Below are 21,692 nucleotides of genomic sequence, written 5' to 3' on the forward strand. Positions count from 1 at the left end.
CCAGCCCAGCCTACCTAGATCCAAGCGCAAGCCCAGCACAGCCACAGCCCACCTACAGCCCAGCCCCAGCTCCAGCCCAGCTCCAGTTCAAGCCCAGCTCCAGCTCCAGCCCAGCTCCAGCCCAGCCCTAGTTCCAGCTCCCGCCCCAGCTCCAGCCTAGCCCAGCTCCAGTCCAGCTCAGCCCCAAACCAGTCCCAGCCCAGCCCAGCTCGAGCCCCAGTTCCAGCCCAGCTCCAACCCCAGCTCCAGCCCATCCAAAGCCCAGCACAGCGCCAGCCCCAGCTCCAGCCCCATCCCTGCTCCAGTTCCAGCCGAGCCCTGCCACAGCCCGAGCTCCAGCTACGCTCCATCCCCGCTCCAGCACAGCCATGCTAGAGCCCAGCTCCAGCCCAGCCAAGCTAGCGCCCAGTTCCAACCCAGCCCAGCTCCAGCCCAGCACAGCCACAGCACCTCTCCAGGCAATCCCCAGCGCAACTCCAGCCCAGCCCCGCTCAAGCACAGCTCCAGCACAGCCCCAGCCCCGCACCGGCCTCGTTCCAGCCCAACCCATCCCCAGTCAATCCCCAGCCCCGCTCCAGCCCAGCCCAGCTCCAGCCCAGCCGAGCTCCAGACCAGCTCCAGACCAGCCCCAGCCCCGCTACAACCCAGTGCTGTCTCCAGCCCAGCTCCAGCCCAGCCCAATCCCCGCTACAGCCCAGCCCAGTCCCAGCCCCAGCCGAGCTCCAGCCCAGCCCCAGGCCAGCCCCAGCACAGAACAGCTCCGGCCCAGCTCAGCTCCAGCCCAGCTCCAACCCAGCCCAGCTCCAGTTCAGCCCAGCGCCAGCCCAGCTCCAGCCGAGCCCCAGGTCAAGCCCAGCTCCAGCCCTTCTCCATCCCAGCTCCAGCCAAACCAAGCAAAGCCCATCTCCAGCCCAGCTCAGCCGAGCCCAGCCACAGCCCAAGCCCAAGTGCAGCCCCAGCTCAAGCCCAGCTCCATCCAAGCCCAGCCCAAGCCCAGCTCCAGCCCTGCTCCACTCAACTCCAGCCCAACCAGGCCCCAGCCCTAGCCAAACCCCAGCACAGGACAGCTCGAGCCCCAGCTCCAGCACCTCTCCAGCCCATCCCCAGCGCAACTCCAGCCCAGCCCAGCTCAAGCACAGCTCCAGCACAGCCCCAGCCCCGCACCGGCCCCGTTCCAGCCCAACCCATCCCCAGTCCATCCCCAGCCCCGCTCCAGCCCAGCCCCGCTCCAGCCCAGACCAGCTCCAGCCCCGCTACAACCCAGTGCCGTCTCCAGCCCAGCTCCAGCCCAGCCCAATCCCCGCTACAGCCCAGCCCAGTCCCAGCCCCAGCCGAGCTCCAGCCCAGCCCCAGGCCAGCCCCAGCCTAGCCCGGCTCCAGCCCAGCTCCAGCCCAGCCCAGCTCCAGCCCTAGCCGCGCTCGAGCCCTGCTCCGGCCCAGCCCCAGCACAACCCCTCTCCAGCCCTGCTCCCTCCCAGCTCCATCCCAGCTCCAGTCCAGCACAGCTCAGCCCCAGCTCCAGACCCGCTCCAGGCTAGCTCCAGCCCCGGCCAACCCCAGCAGAGCGGAACTCTAGCCCAGCCCCAGCACCGTTCCCGCCCAGCCCAGCTCCAACCCTGCTCCAGCCGAGCCCTAGCCCATCCCGAGCCCTGCTCCAGCTCAGCGCCAGACCAGCTCCAGCCCTACCCTGCTCCAGACCAGTTCCAGCCCCGCCCCAGCCCAGACCCAGCTCCAATCCCCGTTCCCCCCAGCCCAGCTCCAACCCTGCTCCAGCCGAGCCCTAGCCCATCCCGAGCCCTGCTCCAGCTCAGCGCCAGACCAGCTCCAGCCCAGCCCTGCTCCTGCCCTGCTCCAGTCCAGCCCCAGTCCCGATCCAGCCCAGCCCAGCATCCACCACACCACAGCACAGCCCAGCTCCAGCCCAGCCCCAGCCTAGGTACAGCCCCGCTACATCCCCGCTCCAGCCCAGCCCCAACGACAGTCCCAGCCCCAGCCGCACACCAGCCCAGCCTACCTAGATCCAAGCGCAAGCCCAGCACAGCCACAGCCCAGCTCCAGCTCCAGCCCCGCTCCATCCCAGCCCCAGCCCAGCCCAGCTCCAGACCCAGCTCCAGCCCCATCCCAGCCCCTCCTAGCCCCATCCCAGCCCCTGACAAGCACCAGACCAACTCAGGCAAGCCGAGCTCCAGCCCAGCTCCAACCCAGCTCCTGCCCATCCAAGCTGCAGCCCAGCACAGCCCAGCTCAAACCCAGTCCCAGCCCAGCCCTAGCCCAGCCCAGCTCCAGGCCCAGATCCAGCCCAGCTGCAGCCTAGCCCCAGCTCCATCCCAGCTCCAGCCCAACTCCAGCACTAGCCCAGCCTCAGCTCCAGCCCCAGCTCCACCCCAGATCCAGCCCAGCCGCAGCCAAGCCCCAGCCCAGACTCAGCCCAGGTCCAGCATTGCTCCACCTCCAGCCCAGCTCCAGCCCCAGATCCAGCCCAGGTGCAGCCTACCCCAGCTCCAGCCCAGCCCCAGCACTGCCCAGCCCCGTTCCAGCCCAACCCAGACCCAGTCAATCCCCAGCCCCGCTCCAGCCCAAGCCCCGCACCAGCCCCGTTCCAGCTCAACCCAGACCCAGCCCAACCACAGCACAGACCAGCTCCAGCCCAGCCCTAGCCCGGCTCCAGCCCAGCCAAGCTCAGCCCAACTCCAGCCGAGCCCAGCTCCAGCTCCAGCTCCAGCTCCAGCTCCAGTCCCTCTCAAGCCCCGCTCTGGCCCAGCCCCAGCCCAACCCCTCGCCAGCCCAACTCAAGCCCCAGCCCATCCCCATTCCATCCCCAGCCTCGCTCCAGCCCAGCCCTGCTCCTACCCAGCTCCAGCCCAGCCCAGCTCCAGTCCAGCTCATCCCAGCTCAGCCCAGCTCAGCTCCAGCCCAGCCCCAGTCCCGCTCCAGCCCAATCCCTGCTCCAGCCCAGCCCCAGCCCTGCTACAACCCAGCCCTAGATCCAGCCCCGCTCCAGCCCAGCCCAGGTAGAGCCCAGCTCAAGCCCAACACAGCCACAGCCCAGCCCCAGCCCAGGCCCAGCGCCAGCCCAGCTCCAGCCCAACCCCAGCACAGAACAGCTCCGGCCCAGCTCAGCTCCAGCCCAGCTCCAACCCAGCCCAGCTCCAGTTCAGCCCAGCGCCAGCCCAGCTCCAGCCGAGCCCCAGGTCAAGCCCAGCTCCAGCCCTTCGCCATCCCAGCTCCAGCCAAACCCAAGCAAAGCCCATCTCCAGCCCAGCTCAGCCACAGCCCCAGCCCAAGTGCAGCCCCAGCTCAAGCCCAGCTCCATCCAAGCCCAGCTCCAGCCCAGCCCAAGCCCAGCTCCAGCCCTGCTCCACTCAACTCCAGCCCAACCAGGCCCCAGCCCTAGCCAAACCCCAGCACAGGACAGCTCGAGCCCCAGCTCCAGCACCTCTCCAGCCCATCCCCAGCGCAACTCCAGCCCAGCCCAGCTCAAGCACAGCTCCAGCACAGCCCCAGCCCCGCACCGGCCCCGTTCCAGCCCAACCCATCCCCAGTCCATCCCCAGCCCCGCTCCAGCCCAGCCCCGCTCCAGCCCAGACCAGCTCCAGACCAGCTCCAGACCAGCCCCCAGCCCCGCTACAACCCAGTGCCGTTTCCAGCCCAGCTCCAGACCAGCCCAATCCCCGCTACAGCCCAGCCCAGTCCCAGCCCCAGCCGAGCTCCAGCCCAGCCCCAGGCCAGCCCCAGCCTAGCCCGGCTCCAGCCCAGCTCCAGCCCAGCCCAGCTCCAGCCCTAGCCGCGCTCGAGCCCTGCTCCGGCCCAGCCCCAGCACAACCCCTCTCCAGCCCTGCTCCCTCCCAGCTCCATCCCAGCTCCAGTCCAGCACAGCTCAGCCCCAGCGCCAGACCAGCTCCAGCCCAGCCCTGCTCCTGCCCTGCTCCAGTCCAGCCCCAGTCCCGATCCAGCCCAGCATCCACCACACCACAGCACAGCCCAGCTCCAGCCCGGCCCCAGCCTAGGTACAGCCCCTCTACATCCCCGCTCCAGCCCAGCCCCAACGACAGTCCCAGCCCCAGCCGCACACCAGCCCAGCCTACCTAGATCCAAGCGCAAGCCCAGCACAGCCACAGCCCACCTACAGCCCAGCCCCAGCTCCAGCCCAGCTCCAGTTCAAGCCCAGCTCCAGCTCCAGCCCAGCTCCAGCCCAGCCCTAGTTCCAGCTCCCGCCCCAGCTCCAGCCTAGCCCAGCTCCAGTCCAGCTCAGCCCCAAACCAGTCCCAGCCCAGCCCAGCTCGAGCCCCAGTTCCAGCCCAGCTCCAACCCCAGCTCCAGCCCATCCAAAGCCCAGCACAGCGCCAGCCCCAGCTCCAGCCCCATCCCTGCTCCAGTTCCAGCCGAGCCCTGCCACAGCCCGAGCTCCAGCTACGCTCCATCCCCGCTCCAGCACAGCCATGCTAGAGCCCAGCTCCAGCCCAGCCAAGCTAGCGCCCAGTTCCAACCCAGCCCAGCTCCAGCCCAGCACAGCCACAGCACCTCTCCAGGCAATCCCCAGCGCAACTCCAGCCCAGCCCCGCTCAAGCACAGCTCCAGCACAGCCCCAGCCCCGCACCGGCCTCGTTCCAGCCCAACCCATCCCCAGTCAATCCCCAGCCCCGCTCCAGCCCAGCCCAGCTCCAGCCCAGCCGAGCTCCAGACCAGCTCCAGACCAGCCCCAGCCCCGCTACAACCCAGTGCTGTCTCCAGCCCAGCTCCAGCCCAGCCCAATCCCCGCTACAGCCCAGCCCAGTCCCAGCCCCAGCCGAGCTCCAGCCCAGCCCCAGGCCAGCCCCAGCACAGAACAGCTCCGGCCCAGCTCAGCTCCAGCCCAGCTCCAACCCAGCCCAGCTCCAGTTCAGCCCAGCGCCAGCCCAGCTCCAGCCGAGCCCCAGGTCAAGCCCAGCTCCAGCCCTTCTCCATCCCAGCTCCAGCCAAACCCAAGCAAAGCCCATCTCCAGCCCAGCTCAGCCGAGCCCAGCCACAGCCCAAGCCCAAGTGCAGCCCCAGCTCAAGCCCAGCTCCATCCAAGCCCAGCCCAAGCCCAGCTCCAGCCCTGCTCCACTCAACTCCAGCCCAACCAGGCCCCAGCCCTAGCCAAACCCCAGCACAGGACAGCTCGAGCCCCAGCTCCAGCACCTCTCCAGCCCATCCCCAGCGCAACTCCAGCCCAGCCCAGCTCAAGCACAGCTCCAGCACAGCCCCAGCCCCGCACCGGCCCCGTTCCAGCCCAACCCATCCCCAGTCCATCCCCAGCCCCGCTCCAGCCCAGCCCCGCTCCAGCCCAGACCAGCTCCAGCCCCGCTACAACCCAGTGCCGTCTCCAGCCCAGCTCCAGCCCAGCCCAATCCCCGCTACAGCCCAGCCCAGTCCCAGCCCCAGCCGAGCTCCAGCCCAGCCCCAGGCCAGCCCCAGCCTAGCCCGGCTCCAGCCCAGCTCCAGCCCAGCCCAGCTCCAGCCCTAGCCGCGCTCGAGCCCTGCTCCGGCCCAGCCCCAGCACAACCCCTCTCCAGCCCTGCTCCCTCCCAGCTCCATCCCAGCTCCAGTCCAGCACAGCTCAGCCCCAGCTCCAGACCCGCTCCAGGCTAGCTCCAGCCCCGGCCAACCCCAGCAGAGCGGAACTCTAGCCCAGCCCCAGCACCGTTCCCGCCCAGCCCAGCTCCAACCCTGCTCCAGCCGAGCCCTAGCCCATCCCGAGCCCTGCTCAAGCTCAGCGCCAGACCAGCTCCAGCCCTACCCTGCTCCAGACCAGTTCCAGCCCCGCCCCAGCCCAGACCCAGCTCCAATCCCCGTTCCCCCCCAGCCCAGCTCCAACCCTGCTCCAGCCGAGCCCTAGCCCATCCCGAGCCCTGCTCCAGCTCAGCGCCAGACCAGCTCCAGCCCAGCCCTGCTCCTGCCCTGCTCCAGTCCAGCCCCAGTCCCGATCCAGCCCAGCCCAGCATCCACCACACCACAGCACAGCCCAGCTCCAGCCCAGCCCCAGCCTAGGTACAGCCCCGCTACATCCCCGCTCCAGCCCAGCCCCAACGACAGTCCCAGCCCCAGCCGCACACCAGCCCAGCCTACCTAGATCCAAGCGCAAGCCCAGCACAGCCACAGCCCAGCTCCAGCTCCAGCCCCGCTCCATCCCAGCCCCAGCCCAGCCCAGCTCCAGACCCAGCTCCAGCCCCATCCCAGCCCCTCCTAGCCCCATCCCAGCCCCTGACAAGCACCAGACCAACTCAGGCAAGCCGAGCTCCAGCCCAGCTCCAACCCAGCTCCTGCCCATCCAAGCTGCAGCCCAGCACAGCCCAGCTCAAACCCAGTCCCAGCCCAGCCCTAGCCCAGCCCAGCTCCAGGCCCAGATCCAGCCCAGCTGCAGCCTAGCCCCAGCTCCATCCCAGCTCCAGCCCAACTCCAGCACTAGCCCAGCCTCAGCTCCAGCCCCAGCTCCACCCCAGATCCAGCCCAGCCGCAGCCAAGCCCCAGCCCAGACTCAGCCCAGGTCCAGCATTGCTCCACCTCCAGCCCAGCTCCAGCCCCAGATCCAGCCCAGGTGCAGCCTACCCCAGCTCCAGCCCAGCTCCAGCCCAAGCTCCAGACCAGCCCACCTCCAGCCCAGCCCCAGCACTGCCCAGCCCAGCTCCAGCCAAACTACAGCCCAGCTCCAGCCCAGCTCCAGCACAGAACAGCTCCAGCCAAGCTCCAGCCAAACTCCGTCCCTGCTCCGGCCCAGCTCCAGACCCAGCTCCAGCCCAGTCCAAACTCCAGTCTAGCGCCATCTCCAGACTATCTGCAGCCCAGCTCCAACCCAGCCAAATCCCAGCCCATCGCCAGCCCAGCCCCAGCCTAGCTCCAGCTCCAGCCAAGCACCAGCCGCAGCTTCAGCCATGCACCAGCCCCAGCTCCACCCCAGCTCCAGCCCCGCTCCAGCCCAGCCCCAGGCCATCTCTAGCCCAGACCCAGCCCTATCTCCATCCCCGCTCGAGCACAGCCCAAGCCCCGCCCCAGCCCATCCCCAGCCCTGCTCCAGCCCCAGCCCTAGCGCAGCCACAGCTCCAGCCCATCTCTCGCCCAGCCCCAGACCTATCTCCAGCCCAGCTCCAGCCCAGACGAATATCCACTACAGCCCAGCCCAGCCCCACCACCAGCCCAGCTCCAGGCCAGCCCCAGCCTAGCCCAGCTCCAGCCCAGCTTCTACCCAGCCAAGCTCCAACCCAGCCACAACCGAAGCCCAGCCCCAGCTCAAGCCCAGGTCCATCCCAGCACAGCTCCAGCCCAGCTCCAGACCAGCCCCAGCCCCGCTACAACCCAGTCCCTGCTCCAGCCCAGCTCCAGCCCAGCCCAATCCCCGCTACAGCCCAGCCCAGTCCCAGCCCCAGCCCAGCTCGAGCCCAGCCCAGCTCCAGCCCCAGCCGCGCTCGAGCCCTGCTCCTGCCCAGCCCCAGCACAACCCCGCTCCAGCCCTGCTCCCGCCCAGCTCCATCCCAGCTCCAGTCCAGCACAGCCAAGCCCCAGGCCCAGCTCCAAACCCGCTCCAGCCTAGCTCCAGCCCCGGCCAACCCCAGCAGAGCGGAACTCTAGCCCGGCCCCAGCACCTCTCCCGCCCAGCCCAACTCCATCCCCGGTAAATCTCCGCTACAGCCCAGCCCCAACAACAATCCCAGATCCAGCCCTGCTCCACCCAAGCCACAGCCCAGCCCCAGCCCTATTTCCAGCCCCGCTCCAGCACAGCCCAGCACCAGCCCCGTTCCAGCCCAACCCAGACCCAGTCAATCCCCAGCCCCGCTCCAGCCCAAGCCCCGCACCAGCCCCGTTCCAGCTCAACCCAGACCCAGCCCAACCACAGCACAGACCAGCTCCAGCCCAGCCCTAGCCCGGCTCCAGCCCAGCCAAGCTCAGCCCAACTCCAGCCGAGCCCAGCTCCAGCTCCAGCTCCAGCTCCAGCTCCAGCTCCAGTCCCTCTCAAGCCCCGCTCTGGCCCAGCCCCAGCCCAACCCCTCGCCAGCCCAACTCAAGCCCCAGCCCATCCCCATTCCATCCCCAGCCTCGCTCCAGCCCAGCCCTGCTCCTACCCAGCTCCAGCCCAGCCCAGCTCCAGTCCAGCTCATCCCAGCTCAGCCCAGCTCAGCTCCAGCCCAGCCCCAGTCCCGCTCCAGCCCAATCCCTGCTCCAGCCCAGCCCCAGCCCTGCTACAACCCAGCCCTAGATCCAGCCCCGCTCCAGCCCAGCCCAGGTAGAGCCCAGCTCAAGCCCAACACAGCCACAGCCCAGCCCCAGCCCAGGCCCAGCGCCAGCCCAGCTCCAGCCCAACCCCAGCACAGAACAGCTCCGGCCCAGCTCAGCTCCAGCCCAGCTCCAACCCAGCCCAGCTCCAGTTCAGCCCAGCGCCAGCCCAGCTCCAGCCGAGCCCCAGGTCAAGCCCAGCTCCAGCCCTTCTCCATCCCAGCTCCAGCCAAACCCAAGCAAAGCCCATCTCCAGCCCAGCTCAGCCACAGCCCCAGCCCAAGTGCAGCCCCAGCTCAAGCCCAGCTCCATCCAAGCCCAGCTCCAGCCCAGCCCAAGCCCAGCTCCAGCCCTGCTCCACTCAACTCCAGCCCAACCAGGCCCCAGCCCTAGCCAAACCCCAGCACAGGACAGCTCGAGCCCCAGCTCCAGCACCTCTCCAGCCCATCCCCAGCGCAACTCCAGCCCAGCCCAGCTCAAGCACAGCTCCAGCACAGCCCCAGCCCCGCACCGGCCCCGTTCCAGCCCAACCCATCCCCAGTCCATCCCCAGCCCCGCTCCAGCCCAGCCCCGCTCCAGCCCAGACCAGCTCCAGCCCCGCTACAACCCAGTGCCGTCTCCAGCCCAGCTCCAGCCCAGCCCAATCCCCGCTACAGCCCAGCCCAGTCCCAGCCCCAGCCGAGCTCCAGCCCAGCCCCAGGCCAGCCCCAGCCTAGCCCGGCTCCAGCCCAGCTCCAGCCCAGCCCAGCTCCAGCCCTAGCCGCGCCGAGCCCTGCTCAAGCTCAGCGCCAGCACAACCCCTCTCCAGCCCTGCTCCCTCCCAGCTCCATCCCAGCTCCAGTCCAGCACAGCTCAGCCCCAGCTCCAGACCCGCTCCAGGCTAGCTCCAGCCCCGGCCAACCCCAGCAGAGCGGAACTCTAGCCCAGCCCCAGCACCGTTCCCGCCCAGCCCAGCTCCAACCCTGCTCCAGCCGAGCCCTAGCCCATCCCGAGCCCTGCTCAAGCTCAGCGCCAGACCAGCTCCAGCCCTACCCTGCTCCAGACCAGTTCCAGCCCCGCCCCAGCCCAGACCCAGCTCCAATCCCCGTTCCCCCCCAGCCCAGCTCCAACCCTGCTCCAGCCGAGCCCTAGCCCATCCCGAGCCCTGCTCCAGCTCAGCGCCAGACCAGCTCCAGCCCAGCCCTGCTCCTGCCCTGCTCCAGTCCAGCCCCAGTCCCGATCCAGCCCAGCCCAGCATCCACCACACCACAGCACAGCCCAGCTCCAGCCCAGCCCCAGCCTAGGTACAGCCCCGCTACATCCCCGCTCCAGCCCAGCCCCAACGACAGTCCCAGCCCCAGCCGCACACCAGCCCAGCCTACCTAGATCCAAGCGCAAGCCCAGCACAGCCACAGCCCAGCTCCAGCTCCAGCCCCGCTCCATCCCAGCCCCAGCCCAGCCCAGCTCCAGACCCAGCTCCAGCCCCATCCCAGCCCCTCCTAGCCCCATCCCAGCCCCTGACAAGCACCAGACCAACTCAGGCAAGCCGAGCTCCAGCCCAGCTCCAACCCAGCTCCTGCCCATCCAAGCTGCAGCCCAGCACAGCCCAGCTCAAACCCAGTCCCAGCCCAGCCCTAGCCCAGCCCAGCTCCAGGCCCAGATCCAGCCCAGCTGCAGCCTAGCCCCAGCTCCATCCCAGCTCCAGCCCAACTCCAGCACTAGCCCAGCCTCAGCTCCAGCCCCAGCTCCACCCCAGATCCAGCCCAGCCGCAGCCAAGCCCCAGCCCAGACTCAGCCCAGGTCCAGCATTGCTCCACCTCCAGCCCAGCTCCAGCCCCAGATCCAGCCCAGGTGCAGCCTACCCCAGCTCCAGCCCAGCTCCAGCCCAAGCTCCAGACCAGCCCACCTCCAGCCCAGCCCCAGCACTGCCCAGCCCAGCTCCAGCCAAACTACAGCCCAGCTCCAGCCCAGCTCCAGCACAGAACAGCTCCAGCCAAGCTCCAGCCAAACTCCGTCCCTGCTCCGGCCCAGCTCCAGACCCAGCTCCAGCCCAGTCCAAACTCCAGTCTAGCGCCATCTCCAGACTATCTGCAGCCCAGCTCCAACCCAGCCAAATCCCAGCCCATCGCCAGCCCAGCCCCAGCCTAGCTCCAGCTCCAGCCAAGCACCAGCCGCAGCTTCAGCCATGCACCAGCCCCAGCTCCACCCCAGCTCCAGCCCCGCTCCAGCCCAGCCCCAGGCCATCTCTAGCCCAGACCCAGCCCTATCTCCATCCCCGCTCGAGCACAGCCCAAGCCCCGCCCCAGCCCATCCCCAGCCCTGCTCCAGCCCCAGCCCTAGCGCAGCCACAGCTCCAGCCCATCTCTCGCCCAGCCCCAGACCTATCTCCAGCCCAGCTCCAGCCCAGACGAATATCCACTACAGCCCAGCCCAGCCCCACCACCAGCCCAGCTCCAGGCCAGCCCCAGCCTAGCCCAGCTCCAGCCCAGCTTCTACCCAGCCAAGCTCCAACCCAGCCACAACCGAAGCCCAGCCCCAGCTCAAGCCCAGGTCCATCCCAGCACAGCTCCAGCCCAGCTCCAGACCAGCCCCAGCCCCGCTACAACCCAGTCCCTGCTCCAGCCCAGCTCCAGCCCAGCCCAATCCCCGCTACAGCCCAGCCCAGTCCCAGCCCCAGCCCAGCTCGAGCCCAGCCCAGCTCCAGCCCCAGCCGCGCTCGAGCCCTGCTCCTGCCCAGCCCCAGCACAACCCCGCTCCAGCCCTGCTCCCGCCCAGCTCCATCCCAGCTCCAGTCCAGCACAGCCCAGCCCCAGGCCCAGCTCCAAACCCGCTCCAGCCTAGCTCCAGCCCCGGCCAACCCCAGCAGAGCGGAACTCTAGCCCAGCCCCAGCACCTCTCCCGCCCAGCCCAGCTCCATCCCCGGTAAATCTCCGCTACAGCCCAGCCCCAACAACAATCCCAGATCCAGCCCTGCTCCACCCAAGCCACAGCCCAGCCCCAGCCCTATTTCCAGCCCCGCTCCAGCACAGCCCAGCACCAGCCCCGTTCCAGCCCAACCCAGACCCAGTCAATCCCCAGCCCCGCTCCAGCCCAAGCCCCGCACCAGCCCCGTTCCAGCCCAACCCAGACCCAGCCCAACCAGAACACAGACCAGCTCCAGCCCAGCCCTAGCCCGGCTCCAGCCCAGCCAAGCTCAGCCCAGCTCCAGCTCCAGCTCCAGCTCCAGCTCCAGCTCCAGCTCCAGCTCCAGCTCCAGCTCCAGTCCCTCTCAAGCCCCGCTCTGGCCCAGCCCCAGCCCAACCCCACGCCAGCCCAACTCAACCCCCAGCCCATCCCCATTCCATCCCCAGCCCCGCTCCAGCCCAGCCCTGGTCCTACCCAGCTCCAGCCCAGCCCAGCTCCAGTCCAGCTCAGCCCAGCTCAGCCCAGCTCAGCTCCAGCCCAGCCCCAGTCCCGCTCCAGCCCAATCCCTGCTCCAGCCCAGCCCCAGCCCTGCTACAACCCAGCCCTAGATCCAGCCCCGCTCCAGCCCAGCCCAGGTAGAGCCCAGCTCAAGCCCAACAGAGCCACAGCCCAGCCCCAGCCCAGGCCCAGCCCCAGCCTAGCTCCAGCTCCAGCCAAGCACCAGCCGCAGCTTCAGCCATGCACCAGCCCCAGTTCCACCCCAGCTCCAGCCTAGCCCCTGCTCCAGCCCAGCTCCACCCCAGCTCCATCTGTGCCCATTTCTAGCTCCAGCCTAGCCCCAGCCCAGCCCAGCCCCAGCCACAGCGCCAGCCTAGCTCCAGCTCCAGCCAAGCACCAGCCGCAGATTCAGCCTTGCACCAGCCCTAGCTCCACCCCAGCTCCAGCTTAGCCGCAGCCCAGCCCCAGCCCATCCGCAGCCCAGCCCAGACCGAGGCACAGCTCCTGTCCAGCTCCAGCCCAACCCAGCTCCAGCTCTAGCCCAGCTCCTGCCAAAGCTCAGCCCAGCTCCAGCCCAACACCAGCCCAGCACCAGCCTTAGCTCCAGCCCCACCACCAGAACAGACCCAGCCCAGCTCCAGCCCAGTTCAGCCCAGCCCCAAATCCAGACCAGCCCCAGCCCAGCCCCAGCCCAGCCTTAGCTCCAACCCAGCTCCAACCGAGCTCCTGCTCAATCCAGTACCAAATCAGATCCAGCCCATCCCCAGCCCTGCCCAGCCCGAGGCACAGCTCCAGCCCAGCTCCAGCCTACCCCAGCCCAGCTCCAGCCCCAGATCCAGCCAAGCCCCAGCCAAGCCCCTGCTCCAGCCCAGCTCCAGCCGAGCCCTAGTCCCAGCTCCTCCCCAGCTCCAGCCCAGTCCAGCTCCAACCCAGCAGAACCCCAGCCCTAGCTACGCTCCATCCCCGCTCCAGCACAGACAAGCTAGAGCCCAGCTCCAGCTCAACCAAGCTAGAGCCCATTTCCGGCCTAGCTCCAGCTCCAGATCCAGCCCACGCTCCAGTCCAGCTCCAGCCCAGCCCAGCAGAACCCCAGCCCCATCTACGCTCCATCCCCGCTCCAGCACAGCCAAGCTAGAGCCCAGCTCCAGCCCAGCCCCAGGCCAGCCCAGCTCCACACCCAGCCCATCCTAGCCCCTTCCCAGCACCTGACAAGCACCAGACCAGCTCAGGCAAGCCGAGCTCCAGCCCAGCTCCAACCCAGCTCCTGCCCATCCAAGCTGCAGCCCAGCACAGCCCAGCTCAATCCCAGCTACAGACCAGCCCAGACCCAGCACAGCCCATCGCAGCTCCAGCTCCAGCCCAGCCACAGCTCCAGGCCCAGCTCCAGCCCCAGCTCCAGCCAAACCCTCCAGCCCAAGCTCCAGTCCAGCTCCAGCCCAGCCCAGCCCCAGCAGAACCCCAGCCCCAGCTACACTCCATCCCAGCCCAGCTAGAGCCCAGCACAAGCCCAGCTCAAGCCCAGCCAAGCCACAGCCCAGCCCAGCTCCAGTCTAGCTCTAGCTCAGCCCTATCCCCACTCAAGCCCCAGCCTCAGCTTCAGCCCCAGTACATCCCCAGCCCCGCTGAAGCCACGCTTCCAACCCAGCCCAGCCTCAACCTAACCACAGCACAGACCAGCTCCAGCCCAGCCCCAGCCCAGCCCAGCCACAGCCCAGCTACATCCCCGCTCCAGCCCAACCCCAACGACAGTCCCAGCTCCAGCCCTGTTCTAGCCCTAGGTACAGCCCAGCCCCAGCTCCAGCCCCGCACCAGCCCAGCCCGGTTAGAGCCCAGCTCCAGCCCAGCCCCAGCCCAGCCCAGCCCCAGCCCAGCTCCAGCCCCGCTCCAGGCCAGCCCCAGCCCAAGCTCCAGCCCAGCTCCAGCCCTGCTCCATCCCATCTCCAGCCAAACCCCCCAGCACAGCCCAGCTGAGCCCAGCCCCAGCTCCAGCCCAGCTCCAGCCCTGCTCCAGCCAGCTCCAGCCCAACCAGTCCCCAGCCCTAGCCAAACGCCACCATAGGCCAGCTCCAGCCCCAGCTCCAGCACCGCTCCAGACCATCCCCAGCGCAGCTCCAGCCCAGCCAAGATCCAGAACCTGAGCTGAGCTGGGCTGGAACTGGGTTGTGCTGGGTTTGGCTAGGGCTGGGGCTGGGCTGGGCTGGAGCTGGGCTGGGGCTGGGCTGGAGCGGGGCTGGAGCTGGGGCTGGGCTGGGCTGAAGTGGGCTGGAGCTGGGCTGTGCTGAGGTTTGGCTGGAGCTGGGCTGGGCTGGGCTGGAGCTGCGCTGGGGTTGGGCTGGAGCGGGGCTTGGGCTGGGGTTGGGGCTGTGGCTGGGCTGGAGGAGGGCTGTAACTGGGGCTGGAGCTGGGGCTTGGATTGGGTCAGGAGCAAGGCTAGAGCAGGGCTGGGGCTGGAGCAGGGTTAAAGCTGGACTGGAGCTGGGGCTGTGCTTGGGCTGGGGATTGAGCAGGGCTGGTGATGTGCTGCAGCAGGGCTGGAGCTGGGCTGGGCTGGAGCGGGGCTGGAGCTGGAGCGGGGCTGGCGCTAGGGCTGGAGCTGGGGCTGGGGCTGGGGCTGCGGCTGCGGCTGGAGCTGGGCTCGGCTGGAGCTGGGCTGGAGCTGGGCTAGGCTTGAGCGGGGCTAGGGCTGGGCTGAGCAAGGCTGGGTTGGAGCTGGGCTGGAACTGGGATAGGCTGGAACGGGGCTGGGGATCGGCTGGGGCTGGGTTGGAATTGGAGCTGTGCTGGAGTGGGGCTGGAGCGGTATACTGGGGCACAGAAGCTCCCAGAGGCAGCAGGGCCCTTCCGGAGGCAGGAGGGTCCGCTGGGGGCTCAGGGGAACAGCCGGAGCCTGCAGGGGCCTCCCAGAGGCCGGATGGGCATCCCAGACGCCGCAGGGAACTCCCGAAGCATGCAGGGGCCTCCCAGAGGCCGGAGGCGCCGCCTAAACACTGCAGGGACATCCTGGATCCTGCAGGAACCTCCTGGAGGCCAGGGGGCACTCTGGGAGAGCGGTGCGGCCTCGTGGGTGACGGAGGGCCCTCCTGGAAGCCCCAGGAGACTGCCGGGAGCCGCAGGGTCCTCCCGGAGGCCGGAGAGGCCTCTTGGACGCTGTAGGGACATTCTGGAGTCCGCAGGTTCCTCTCAGGTTCCTCTCCTGGAGGCTGCAGGGGTCTCCCGGGTGCCAAAGGTACCTCCCAGAGGCCAGAGGGCACTCCATGATATTCGAGTGGATTCCCAGAGGACCGAGTGCTCTCCCGGAGGCAGCAGGTGCCTGCTGGGGGCAGCAGGGGACTCCTGGAGACCGCAGGGGCTTTCTGGAAGCCAGAGGGGCCTCCTGGATGCCCCAGGTTGCTTCCACAGACCGCAGGGACCTCCCGGATGCCATGGGGTGCACTGGGAAAACGGAGAGGCCTTCCGGAAGACGGAGGGCCCTGCCAGAGTCAGGAGGGTCTGCCGGGGGCCCAGGGGTACACCCGGAGCCTGCAGGGGCCTCCCAGAGGCTGGAGGGGCCTCCTGGACAAAGCAGGGGCCTTCCAGTGCCAGCAGGGACCTCCTGGAGGCCAGGGGCCGCTCCAAGAGAGCGGAGCGGCCTCCTGGAGGACAGAGGAACCTCCCGGAGGCAGCAGGGGCCTTCCTGTGTCTGGAGGGACATCCCGGATGCTGCAGGATCCTCTCAGAGACCCCATGCACTTCCTGGAGGTCAGGGGGCGCTCTGGGAAAAAAGAGAGGCCTCCCGGAGGACGGTGGGCCCTCCAGGAAGCCAGGGGTGCTACTGAAGAACTGATGGCCCAACAGGAGGCTGCAGGGGCTTGCTGGGTCTGCAGGGGACTCCAGGAAACCGCAGGGGCCTCCTGGAAGCCGGAAGAGTCTACTGGACGCCGCAGGTGCGTTAAGAGCCCGCAGGGGCCTCTCGGAGGCCAGGAGGCAGTCCAGGACAATGGCTTGCCCTCCAAGAGGCTGCAGGGGCCTGCCGAAAGCCGCAGGGTACTCTCGGAGTATGCAGGGTCCTCCCAGAGCCTGGAGGGGCCTCTTGAACACTGCAAGGACATCCTGGAGTCTGCAGGGACCTCCTGGAGGCCAGGCGGCACTCCGGGAGAGCGGCGCGGCCTTGTGGGCGACAGAGGGCCCTCCTGGAAGCCCCAGGGGACTGCCAGGGGCCGCAGTGGTCTCCTGGACCCCACAGAGGCCTCCCAGAGGATGGAGTGGCGTCTCGGATGCTGAAGGGTCCTCTCAGAGACCGCAGGGACCTCCCCGAAGCCAGGGGCCGCTCCAGGAGAAAGGAGCAGCCTCCTGGAGGATGGAGGGACCTTTCGGAAGCCGCAGGGGCCTGCCGGGGGCTGCAAGGTACTCAGAGCCCGTAGGGGCCTCCCGGAGGGCGGAGGGGCCTCCTCGATGCCACAGGGTCCTCTCAGAGTCTGCAGGGACTTCCCAGAGGCCAGCGGGCACTCCGGGAGAATGGATGCCCCTCCCGGAGGCTGCAGGGGTCTCCCGGGCCAAAGGTACCTCCCAGAGGCCAGCGGGCACTCCATGATATTCGAGTGGATTCCCAGAGGACCGAGTGCTCTCCTGGAGGCAGCAGGTGCCTGCTGGGGGAAGCAGGGGACTCTTGGAGACCGCAGGGGCTTTCTGGAAGCCAGAGGGGCCTCCTGGATGCCCCAGGTTGCTTCCACAGACCGCAGGGGTGCACTGGGAAAATGGAGAGGCCTTCCAGAAGATGGAGGCCCCTGCCAGAGGCAGGAGGGTCTGCCGGGGGCCCAGAGGTGCACCCGGAGCCTGCAGGGGCCTCCCAGAGGCCGGAGGGGCCTCCTGGACAACGCAGGGGCCATTCAGTGCCAGCAGGGACCTCCTGGAGGCCAGGGGCCGCTCCAAGAGAGCGGAGCGGCCTCCTGGAGGACAGAGCAACCTCCTGGAGGCCGCAGGGGCCTTCCTGAGTCTGGAGGGGCATCCCGGATGCCGCAGGGTCCTCTCAGAGACCCCCATACACTTCCCAGAGGTCAGGGGGCACTCTGGGAAAACAGAGAGGCCACCCGGAGGACTGTGGGCCCTCCGGGAAGCCAAGGGGTGCTACTGAAGAACTGATGGCCCAACAGGAGGCTGCAGGGGCTTGCTGGGTCTGCAGGGGACTCCCGGAGACCGCAGGGGCCTCCCGGAAGCCGGAAGAGTCTACTGGATGCCGCAGGTGCGTTAAGAGCCCACAGGGGCCTCTCGGAGGCCAGAGTGCAGTCCGAGAGAATGGATGCCCCTCCTGGAGGCTGCAGGGGTCTCCTGAGCGCCAAAGGGACCTCCTTGAGGCCAGAGGGCACTCCAGGAGATTCGAATGGCCTCCCAGAGACCCGATCGCTCTCCTGGAGGCAGCAGGTGCCTGCCGGGGGCAGCAGGGGACTCCTGGAGCCCGCAGGGGTCTTCTGGAAGCTGGAGGGGCCTCCTGGATGCCCCAGGGGACTTCCAGAGACCGCAGACACCTCCCGGAGACAAGGGGGCGGTCTAGGAGAACTGAGAGGCCTCCCGGAGTATGGAGGGCCCTCCCGGAAGCCGCAGGGGCTTGCCTGGGGCTGTAGGGTATTCCTGGTGGCTGAGGGGCACTCTGGGACAAGGGATTGCCCTCCAAGAGGCTGCAGGGGCCTGCTGGAAGCCGCAGGGTACTCTCGGAGCATGCAGGGGCCTCCCAGAGCCCGGAGGGGCCTCCTGAACACTGCAAGGACATCCTGGAGCCTGCAGGGACCTACTGGAGGCCAGGGGGCACTCCGGGAGAGTGGCGCGGCCTTGTGGGCGACAGAGGGCCCTCCTGGAAGTCCCAGGTGACTGCCGGGGGCCGCAGTGGTCTCCTGGAACCCACAGGGGCCTCCCAGAGGATGGAGTGGCGTCTCGGATGCTGAAGGGTCCTCTCAGAGACCACAGGGACCTCCCCGAAGCCAGGGGCCGCGCCAGGAGAACGGAGTGGCCTTCCGGAGGACAGATGGCCCACCCGGAGGGGCCTCTTGGATGCTGTAGGGATATTCTGGAGACCGCAGGGTCCTCTCAGAGGCCAGGGGGTGCTCCAGGAGAAAGGAGCTGTTTCCTGGAGGACGGAGGGAGACTCTGGAGGCTGCAGGTGCCTGCCGTGGGCCGCAAGACACTCCCAGAGCCCAGAGGGACCTCCCGGAGGGCGGAGGGGCCTTCTCGACGCCGCAGGGTTCTCTCAAAGTCCGCAGGGACTTCCTAGAGGCCAGAGGGCGCTCCGGGAGAATGGATGCCCCTCCCGGAGGCTGCAGAGGTCTCCCGGGCGTCAAAGGGACCTCCCGGACGCCAGAGGGCACTCCAGGAGATTCAAGTGGCCTCCCAGAGGCCCGAGCGCTCTCCCGGAGTCAGAAGGTGCCTGCCGAGGGCAGCAGGGGACACCTGGAGCCCTCTGGGGCCTTCCAGAAGCCAGAGGGGCCTCCTGGATGCCCCAGGGGACTTCCAGAGACCGCAGGGACGTCCCAGAGACAAGGGGGTGCTCTAGGAGAATGGAGCGGTCTCACGGAGAATGGAGGGCCCTCTCAGAATTCACAGGGACTTCCCGGACGCCAGGGGGCGCACTAGGAAAACAGAGCTGAGATAGCTCAGTAAGCTGCTGAAAGAGCCCATCAGAGACAGGTGGAATTGGCCAAACTCAAACTCCAGAGCCAGAAAGAGCAGAAACAATGTCCTTCTGGAAACACAGCTCTTAACTACGATTGGGAGAAAGACTTCCCAATTTATAACGGATTTGATGTGTTTAATTCTGATGTGGTAAATGTATATGACCAGGTTAATGTCACCCAGCCCCAGAGGGAGTATAAATGTAAGTCTCCCAGTAAGCAATGGGAAAATGTGTGAGGGGGGGGTGCATGACTGTGAGCAGTTGTCTATGTCTAGCCAAGAATGCAGTGACAAGGAAGAGAGTGTCTCTAGCCTTGGGATTGTGGAGAAGAGCAGCTTGTATGTTCAGAATAGCAGTTTATCTGCTGGGGGGGAAATAATCCCCAGAGTACTGTCTGTGGGGGAGGCAGAAAGTACTGTTCAGTTTATGCTGGTGGAGTATTTGGCAGTTGGACCAGAGGTGGGTCTGGATTCAACTAAGACCCAGGAAGGAAGTGTTCCTAAACCTGTGTCTGTTGGGGATAATGTCTTGCCCCTGGGGGAAGTTATCCCGGTCCCCAAAAGTTTGTCTGGGAACAGCCATGTGGGCTGGGACAAAGGGGAAGAAACCTCAAATTGTTTGAGTGTTACAAGTAGCAGTTTAGCTGCTGGGGGGGGAGCAATCCCCAGAGTACTGTCTGTGGAGGAGGCAGAAAGTACTGTTCAGCTTATGCTGGTGCAGGATTTATCAGCTGGTATACCAGAAGTGGTTCTGGATCCAACTGAGACCCAGGAAGGAAGTGGTCCTAAACCTGTGTCTATTGGGGGCAGTAGCTTGCCCTTGGGGGAAGCTGCCCCGGTCTCCAAAAGTTTGTCTGAGAACAGCCATGTGGGCTGGGACAAAGGGGGAAAATTCCAGATTGTTTGGATGTTAAGAAAGGCAGGTTACCTGCTGAGAAAGAGTTCATTTCCCAGCTTCTGTCTAAAGAGCAGATGGGGTGGGCCTCTCAGTTCATGCGAAATGAGGGGGTGCCAGTGGTATCAGATTTGGTCCTGGACTTATCTGAAACCCAGAAAGAGTGTATTTGGGCTCAGGGAAATGTTTCTTTAGAGCAGCCTCTAGCTGAAGAGGGAAGGGATATTTCTGTGGGAAATGGATTGTTGCCTAAAACTGCTCCTGAAGCAATAAAACCTCCTGATGGCTTTTGCAAGCAGTTTTCTGCAACCGAAGGATGTGAAAGCGAATTGATCAAGTCAACTCAGATTGAGTCATGGTCTGTAGCAAGCAACAGTTTAGACGTTGGGAAAAGTGGTTCAGTTTCTAACTGCCAAAGTTTTCCAATTGTGGTTGGATTCACCGACTCAGTTCTGGAAAGGTCCCGTGTGGATACCTTGGGAAAGGTCCCAGATGGGGTGAAGAGATTTAGAAAGCTTCAACAGCCTGTAACCAAATGGCTGTGCTTGATCATTATAGTGGGGAGAAAATGAGGTTGGAACTTGAATGTCTCCGGGCTGTTAGCTCTGTAAGTGAGCAGATAGTGCCTAAGTTTCAGAGGAAAGACTGGGCACCTAACGCTACCCAGCAGAACAACTGTGCTGGTGATCTCTAGGGAGAACAGAGGGTGGTAGACAAACTCTCGCCTCTGAAGACTTTCGGTATATCTTGCAGTCTCTTAGTGGACTCAGGTACATCTGATGCTATGTGGGGTCAGAGATTGGCAATGAAGGAACATCAGAACCCTGTTTGTGAGATGCTAGTGAAAATGGTGGATGTCTCTTTAAAACCTAGTCCAGACTTAAAAGGGATAGCAGTTAAGCATCTGGAAACTAGTAAGCTAGCTAGTGTATGTGTTGATGCAGATGACATGCCGGATGGGGGGAAAAGATCCACCCATGGCTGTAAGCAGGGAGAATTCCTCTTGGGTGTGGCCAGCTGAGAGTGGGTTGGGCATGCCTGGAACGGCTCTGACTTGGAGTCACATACAGAGTGAGTTTGTTAGGGCTCAATGAAAAAATGTTTCTTTGGAGGGGGCCAGAGTGGGGGCCCAAAACCTAGCCTCAGCAGGAGGGTGATGTAAAGGTAATAGAGCAACCAGTGGGGAAGTGTGTGTCACTAGTGTACTGACTAAACCCTTACAACTGTTTGTAAAAAATTGAATAACATTGTTACCTCCATGATGAACCTTACAAGGAAGAAGCCGTTTTAGCTAAACATGATTTTGCTAATGATCTGTGTGCCATTGTTAAGTCTTGTAGTTAATTTGTTGTTCGTGTAAGAATTGTAAAAATGTACCATGTGCCTGATATTGTGTAAAACCCTTGAAACGTGTTAAAACGTGAAGAGGGAAAGTTCCTATGATGCATTCAGTTGTGTCTAGGGACACCCCTTTCTGCATCAGTTTTGCGTGGGGGGGTGTCATGCTGTCTGGATAAGGGGGGCCCTGAGGTGTATTCAGGAGCTCTGATTACTCCTTTCTACACCAGTCTCGCGTTGGGGGTGTCATGAGGGCTGGCTTGAGTGGGGGGCATTTAGTATATTGGGTGACATCAGTATGGCAGAATCATAATAATCCATGTGGGATATGCCATGTCAGGTACTGTTAGGAAGGTTATAATGTGCTAAGTAAGATAATAATACGTATGTTCATGTGTGATATTTGACATGGAAGTTATAGATGTATTTGAGATATCTGTATTTCAAATTGTGCTGCCTGGGCAACACCCCAGATAGGAAGGCTGCAGAACAATGGCCCGCATAATGGCCCATTAAGGCATTCCCAGGTGCAAGGGGCCCTGAGGGAGCGGCCAGCATCACCACTGAGTCACCAGAACCTGCTGACTTGACTCTGGACTCCATTGCAGGCAGCCTACCTGATGAAGCATCAGGACTGTCCCATGTGACTATGGACCCCAGGCACACCGGAGGAGTCACCAGGATTGGCCCATGTGACTATGGACTCCATTTTGGGGCTTGTGACTGCCCACAGGCCGCATGGCCGGAGGAGCGGGTTTATAAGATCAATCCACAGGATCCATCTTTGTCGTTGTTCCTGTCCAGTCTGCAGACACACACCTATCTCTGGACCAATTCATCTTGCAACTGAACCGAAGGACCTAGACCCATCCAGATGCTGGATGTGAACCAGAGAGAACTACACAAGCCTGCAAATCCACATTTCTTTCAGAAACCTGAAGTATATGGACTTTTAATCATTTGTATATCTGTGATTTACTTTAATCCTTTAACATTTCTCTCATGGTTTATTCCTTTCTTTTTATAATAAACCTTTAGTTTAGTTACTAAAGGATTGGCTGTGTTGGAAAAATATTCCAAATGAGGTTCGTTTACCCTGCACCAGATAAAAAAGAGATCTAAGCAGGTATTTGGGCAGTCTCCAAGTTTTATTTCTGCAGAGGTCGGACACTTCCCAGCAAGTGGTCAGTGTGCGACCCTGAAGGCATGCTCT

General features: G+C 65.2%; 1 protein-coding gene across 1 annotated transcript; it reads left to right on the forward strand.

Moving 5' to 3' along the window:
• Positions 1-878: 878 nt before the first annotated feature.
• On the forward strand, positions 879-20,501 carry LOC137153693 (uncharacterized; the record flags this gene model as incomplete). The annotated part of the gene is made up of 4 exons (XM_067549341.1): positions 879-964; positions 3,077-3,130; positions 5,929-6,003; positions 20,433-20,501. Coding segments are annotated over 4 exons (284 nt in total), but the record flags the coding sequence as incomplete, so codon positions are not given.
• Between the last annotated feature and the right edge of the window lie 1,191 nt (positions 20,502-21,692).

Source organism: Emydura macquarii, unplaced genomic scaffold, assembly GCF_026122565.2.
Source record: "Emydura macquarii macquarii isolate MOO-44397 ecotype Brisbane River unplaced genomic scaffold, CSIRO-AGI_Emac_v2 contig_267, whole genome shotgun sequence".
Classification (NCBI taxonomy): Eukaryota; Metazoa; Chordata; order Testudines; family Chelidae; genus Emydura; species Emydura macquarii.